General features: G+C 39.2%; 1 protein-coding gene across 4 annotated transcripts in view; it reads left to right on the top strand.

Annotated features, from left to right (window-relative positions):
- Positions 1 to 1,794: 1,794 nt before the first annotated feature.
- LOC134817824 (serine/threonine-protein kinase N2-like) overlaps positions 1,795 to 7,246 on the top strand; it is a 42,679-nt gene continuing 37,227 nt past the window's right edge. For 3 of the 4 annotated variants that reach the window (XM_063827162.1, XM_063827163.1, XM_063827161.1), the window contains exons 1-3: positions 1,795 to 1,949; positions 2,150 to 2,281; positions 6,532 to 6,671. In XM_063827162.1, the coding sequence (XP_063683232.1) occupies positions 1,868 to 1,949; positions 2,150 to 2,281; positions 6,532 to 6,671 (354 nt within the window). In that variant the 5' untranslated portion in view covers positions 1,795 to 1,867. The remainder of the gene's footprint in view (positions 1,950 to 2,149; positions 2,282 to 6,531; positions 6,672 to 7,246) is intronic. The other variant, XM_063827164.1, reaches the window with a different exon arrangement.

Below are 7,246 nucleotides of genomic sequence, written 5' to 3'. Positions count from 1 at the left end.
ACCATTTTAGAATCTAAATATCATTTCGAACACCAAATAGACAATTTTTGCCCTTTTATCAAGGGTCCTGTAAAAATTTTGTAACAAATGTAATATAATTTGTTTTTCAAATATCACAATTTTGGTACTGAACGTTTTGCCTTTCCAAGCTGAAAATAATCCTGTTAAAATATTTCCGAGATTTATAAGTTTTCATGTTTTCTATCCCGATTTCGAAGTCCCCACATCACCCTCGATATACGATCTTGGAGTCGAGGCTTCCCCTTTGTAATGCGATCTCGAAGGGCAGGCCTCCTCCATGCAATTCGAGCTCGGAAGTGGGGAGTCTGCCTTTAGTGGTACGTATCAATGGAATAACTACGACCGAAAATTTTCAAAATCTTTTCAAAGTTTTTTTGGAAATTACTTTTCACGATTCATGCTACCCTGATCATTATTAGCCGAAAATATTGTAACTTCGATTTTCGAAGCATGGACCTACACTTCAATATACGATTTTGGACTCGAGGGTTCCCCCTTGTAATGCGATCTCGGAAGGCAGGCCTCCCCTTTGCAGTGTGAGCTCGGAAGCAGGAGCCCTGCCTTCAGAGGTACGTATCGAGGTTGACTTGGACCGAAAATTGTCTAAGTCAAAAAATATACAAAGTTATCCTGGAAACAACTTTTGTTTACGTTTCAGGTTACCCTGACCTAGCCCTCGAGAATTTTTCCTGAAGATTAATAAAATTTCTGATTGATATCCGGCCAATCACCTTCTTAACTACTTGCTTAACCTGATATCTGATCGATTTCTAAATTGTATCACTATCATAGTGAAATTTAGTGAAATTTGAATTGCAAAATAGTCTAATTGATCTTTGCCTCTAGTAGCCTGGTGTCTCTAGTAGCGAAAATAAACATGTTAAGAGTGTCCAAGTAAGCTGCCACATACGTAATTCGATGATCAAAATTCATGGCATAAAATGGAGAATTACCCAAGGGTTTTTCCATTTTCTCCATAGAAAAAGTCTCCATTTTATGCCATTGCCCCCCCTCCCCTCCCCCCGAAGAGACCCTCCTCACTTATTCCCTTAATCACTGTTTCCCGATCATTCACCTGTATCAACCAGGGAGATTTTACACAGTTGTGTAATTTTAGACCTAGTGACACTAGGATTTGAACCTAGGCAGGAGGTCGTCTTCTTGAGATAACCACTTGTCAAATTTTCAGTTGTTCGCTGACAGGCACATGCCAAACAAAGAGCCCCACAGACCCTGCTCTAGGGCGTTTCTTTTTTCCAGAATTTTAGGGAAAAACCGTTTGATTTATATTTGGCAGCACAATGTCCCATAACCCAGGCAAAATATTTGGGTGTACCAAAAAGCTCCAGGGAGCTCAAAAAAGCTGCAGGGTGGCGCAAGAAAACATATTGTAGGGGCGCCCAAAACATTTGTGGACCAAATTGTAACATTCCTCCATTCTTGACAGGACACAAATTTTTTACTGACAGGACACATTCTGCCCCAATAAGCCGCACAGAACGACAAGCCTTACTCACATTCTGATATGATTATTGAGCTGACTCCTGACTTTCTTTCTTGTGGTCAGCTTTCATCAAATTTAAGCAAGGGCCTTGTGTGGTCATTAAAACATTTTAATACCTCTAGCTCTGCTGATGGAGAGTAAGCTCTATTATGGAGGTTGGAGATGCTTAACCTCATTAACAAAATTTGATCCTAGCCAAAATCTTTGGTAATATAGTGGTTCCTGTCCTGGGTATTTTTAAGAATTTGTAAATACCCACATAATTTCACTTTTTAAAACTGTTTCAACGATTTATATCAATGAATATTTATTATAGGTACATGGAGAAAATGTAGTTTTTATATGGCTGGTAGAGAGTATGAATTGTACCTCCAGAAAGAGGATGTCAAACAGGAGATCAGAAGGGAGCTGAAAATCAAAGAAGGTGAAATTTTATCTTATTTAGGTTCATGATCTGATGTCTTTTGATGTTGATACTTAATCAAGTGATTCGATATCAAAGTATTATATTATTACTTTAGGCTTATATATACATGATACAAATTTTAAATTGTTGACCATGTTATTGCTACATGGTCCATGTAGCAATCATAGAGTTTGAGTTGATTCATCCTAATCATCCAGGTGCTGAGAATTTGCGAAGAGTTGCAACAGATGCCAAAACTAGAGGCAGTGTAAGCAACATACTTCAGAAGACCGATGCAAATCTACGCAAACTTCAGGAGGAGCTCAATGAACTACATGCTCAAGTTGCTCGTGAGTGGTTGATACTCAATATCCCCCTTTATTCCCTTTATTCCCTTTATTGTTTTAAAATTTGTGCTATAGGGGTGTACTACTACTCTATTCAGACATTACAAATTATTGCAATTGACGCTATGTCTCTATATAAAAGTCAAAGCATTGTAATCAATTTTCTTCTTCAATGACCAGATAAAGACAGAACGTGTTTTATTAGAACATGCCATTGCTTCATCACACAAATTTACAATGATGGCAATTATAAATTTCCATCATTTGCTCACATGGTGCCAAGTATTGTCTGCGATAATTTCTAAACGATCACAAGTCGTCATTACATTTAAATCTTCTCAATGCATTGTAGAGATTTGTACACAGCATGACGAATGAAGATTTAGTCAGCCCAAAATGCAGCAACCCTTAAAAATAACAATACCGGATTTTTAAAGAAATAGCGGAAGCCGGAAGCTCAAAGCACATACAGCCCTGACTAGTAGTTGGTAGTATTTAAATACACGAATCTATAAGAGTGTAAGCTCTCCAGTCCTCAGCTACAGGGCTTGTTGTTATTTCTTCCAGGAAGCAATATATCCAGTCACAACATTGCTGTTTGTAAATGATGACGTCATTTTGACTGTAATATATGCGGAATCCCAAATATTTGCACGTATTTACCATCGTACCGTCTTCAAATAATGTGGCATTTAATCGCGATAAAGTAATGAAGATCAACGACTTTACGACTTCACTTCTCTGTCAAACATATTAAAATCATTATGTGTCGGTGCACGTAACTAATTATTAATTATTGGATATGCAGGTATGCAGGGTATTTGTCAATAAAGTGTTTAAATAACAATTATCCATTCGCTAGACAAACAAATGATTCAACGAAGGATTAAATTTTGAAGGTTATATGGTTTTTACTACTTTAATCGATTGTTATCCCATTGTGATGCCTTAATAACTGTGCCGCCTGATAATAATTAATTGGTTACGACAGGAAGCACACGAATATGGCCGAATTTATCGTGACAAAACCGGAAACAAAGGCCATGTATTTATGAAATCTTCAGTTTATTACAATTATAATTATTGTATGGTCTATTATGAAATAAATGCTAATTCCTTTCACAAAATTTAATTATATTTTCATTGCTTGCTCTCCTTCGTTGCTCCACAAACACCATATCAGTCACCAGGCCATGTGTTCTGAGGGACGTAATCTTAAAGTTAATTGTGCGGGAAATAAGTCAATATGTACCAGCAAATGTCATACTTTTTCTCCTGTTCAATATTATACAATTTCACAATTTGGTTTGGCTTCTAATTATCGCTTATTAGTTAAATAATTTCTGAGAATTTCTTCTCAAACTGTAAGCCTCCTTGTTCTGCTTTCTCTTTATTTCTACTAATTTAAGCTAACATTACTGTCGTGTTTGGTTCGGCGTTGTTGTTGAGTGAAATATGGTAATGTTCCTCTCCTCGTCTGAATTATGTGTGCGATTAAAATGTTTACTATGTGTGCATGACTACATTATCTGCCTATTGACATGACCATCAATCCTGCACAGCTTGTAGTTGATACCTTTTTTTTGCAAACAACTGCCAAATATGATCAAAACTATTAATATTATTACCGAGAACAATTGACTTGGTTACTAAGTAATACTAATGGGTCGCCTCCCCACTAGCAATATTACTGTTAACAGCATGTATATATATATAATGGTGTGATATTGTGTTAGTATTGTGTTAGATATGCGACGGATCTCCCAAACTGTATTCAGACTTCTTTCCGTGGGTGATGAACCGATACAAGGTGGGTTTTTTCTTCCGGATTCTTCGTGAAATTAAATGTCGCGTTTTGTCCTAGCGAAATGTTTGTCTGTTTTCGCACATTTAGTCCCACTTTTTAAATTTCTCTCGTTTATCAAGTAAGTTCAAGCAGCTATATGCGATGTGTTAAGTTCAGTAAGTAACAGTGCGCGTTTTTAATCCAATAAGCTAGTGTTTCCTCACAACTACTGTACAATTGAAATACTCAGGAGCCAATTAGTGAAGAAAGAGATAATTAGTGAAGAAGGAGATAATTAGTGAAGAAGGAGATAATTAGTGAAGAAGGAGATAATTAGTGAAGAAAGATGTTACTTGTCATTAACCGATTGCACGCACATCCAATCGTAACAAGTATTTCGCCAGCAATTTGGCAATTATTACAGGCATCATTTTAATTTAAGTTTAAAAACTTCTTGGAAGCAGGGAAACATCAGATAATTGTAATGAGTGGGAGTAGTCTGATAACTGTCATTAGAACACATATTGGTTATGACACCGTCTCTTATTAAATGTAATCATGTGTGGGAATAGTTGAAAACTTTTCCGATTTCATTGTAACCTTCAATAAATAAAATTCATCAAATCATATACAGCCAGCAGTCTGATTTGTTGGCCCAGTGTACAGTGACTTTCACTAAACGAATTCTTTAAAAGGCCAGTTTTACTTTTAATCAATAAAAAGTTAATGCAACCACCTCCTTGACATTAAAAACTGATAATCCGTTTAATAAACGCATTACAAATTGGTTTACTGGTGGGAATATACATCTGCAGCCTAACGTTTGAGTTGTTTTGTCTCATCGTGTATACTTAGTACATACAGTATAGTGTACACTGTATCCTACACTGTGTCCTACACTGTGTCCTACACTGTTCCTACACTGTTCCTACACTGTATCCTACACTGTTCCTACACTGTTCCTACACTGTATCCTACACTGTCCTACACTGTTCCTACACTGTTCCTACACTGTGTCTTTCACTGTGTCCTACACTGTGTCCTACAGAGGAATCATGTCTCAGTACAGCACTTGTTCCTCGTCCTATGTCAGCAATGCCCGGTGGGGTACCTGTGGGATGCGCCGCTATTCCACGCAGATACTTTACGCTGAGGTAGCTGATACGCCCCGGCGCCGGAACAGTTTGCTGCGCGGTTGTTGCTGTTCTACTGGGGACCTCGGTAAATTACACACCAATTTTTTTTTGTAGATGTTACAGTAATGACAACTGAGACAGAACCAGGAATTAATGATCGGTGCATAATTCGTCGTTTTACTTCTAAATTGTGTATCCTGTCACTGTGTGTGTCACTGTGTGTGTCACTGTGTATGTCACTGTGTGTGTCACTGTGTGTGTCACTGTGTGTGTCACTGTGTGTGTCACTGTGTGTGTCACTGTGTGTGTCACTGTGTGTGTCACTGTGTGTGTCACTGTGTGTGTCACTTTCTCACTGTAAAGGGGGGGGGGGGGGGGATGACACGTCCGCTTGTCTCATAGAATCCAAAAAGGACAGGATATAGGCGGACATGTCAATGACATGTCCGCCACATGATGTCATCCCTGTAAAATAGCGTTTATTTCAAAATATCTTCACTACAGTGACATTGCATAAGTTAATTGCCTGGTCCTTGCAAAAGTAATCTCCGAATATGTATAACAGCTAAATGATTGATCCGCTCGACTCTTTAGGCTTGGATACTGGCAAGTGGCAGGTCAACCATATTTTGTCTGTCACGTGAAATCGATTAACCAATCGATTTCCAGGATTTTATTATCAAAAGTCAAAACTCAGAATCACTTTAACATTGAAAACAAATATGGTTCACCTCCTAATTTCGATATCTTCAACCAATTAAGGCCAGAGGGCCAGGGGGGGGGGGGGGGGTAAATTATCATTTTTCCAGTTTTCACATATTATGTGATCGAGCTGCTGAAGATGAACAAGTAGAAAAAAAAAACGCATAAAAATCTGACCTTGCATTGCTGAGATATTGCACGCCAAAATTTGATATTTGCCTCAAATTCTTTAAAAAAGCGAATTTGAGGTAAAGTTAGCCTCATATTTCAAGAACAGAGGCAAATATCAAAATTATGTACAATAGAATTGTGTGAAACAGTCTAAGGAACACCTGTGCCAAGTTTCAGGTCTTGGGTGTGGCCAGTCTTTTCTAAACGTTGAGCTCTATCTGGAAAAAAGATATAAAGAGTTAAAGTTAAAGTTTTACATGTAATTACAGGTAAACCTCAAATTTTGGCGCACAATATCTCAGCAACGCAAGGTCCGATTTTTATGCGGTTTTTTTCTACTTGTTCATCTCCAGCAGCTCTGATCAAATATGTGAAAACTGGAAAAACGATTTTTACCCCCCCCCCCCCCCCTGGCCTTAATCAATTATTAAATTGATTAAAAACCCCAATAATTTCAGAAGAGACAGCAGAATTCAACCACCCTCGCAAGAGTTACAGTACCGGCTCACTGGGCGTTGTCTCAGAACCCAGCGCTACTACCGCAGAAATAGAGGCAGCTCTTAACGATGTGGAAAAACAAATAATTCTGGAAACCAAGGTACGTGAGTCACATGACATGTTAGATTGTGAGTCACGTTACCATAGCAACACTGTGACTCCGATATACGTGCACACCTTGTTGTATGATCCATAACATGCGCTTAGTCAATAAAGACAGGGGGGGATCATGTTTTTTTGTCCGTTTTTGTCCGTTTGGCAGCTATATTTTCAAAACGGACAAAAAATAAAGCGGACAAAAACGGACAAAAACGGACAAAAACGGACAAAAACGGACAAAAAATAACAAAAATTGAAATAACATTTAGATGCTTCCTCCTCCTCCTCCTCCTCCTCCTCCTCCTCCTCCTCCTCCTCCTCCTCCTCCTCCTCCTCCTCCTCCTCCTCCTCCTCCTCCTCCTCCTCCTCCTCCTCCTCCTCCTCCTCCTCCTCCTCCTCCTCCTCCTCCTCCTCCTCCTCCTCCTCCTCCTCCTCCTCCTCCTCCTCCTCCTCCTCCTCCTCCTCCTCCTCCTCCTCCTCCTCCTCCTCCTCCTCCTCCTCCTCCTCCTCCTCCTCCTCCTCCTCCTCCTCCTCCTCCTCCTCCTCCTCCTCCTCCTCCTCCTCCTCCTCCTCCTC

This window comes from Bolinopsis microptera, chromosome 7, assembly GCF_026151205.1.
Source record: "Bolinopsis microptera isolate Bmic1 chromosome 7, MBARI_Bmic_1.0, whole genome shotgun sequence".
In the NCBI taxonomy this organism is placed as follows: domain Eukaryota; kingdom Metazoa; phylum Ctenophora; class Tentaculata; order Lobata; family Bolinopsidae; genus Bolinopsis; species Bolinopsis microptera.
The sequence above is the reverse complement of the archived record's forward strand: the minus strand, read 5'-3'. Positions and strand labels throughout refer to the sequence as shown.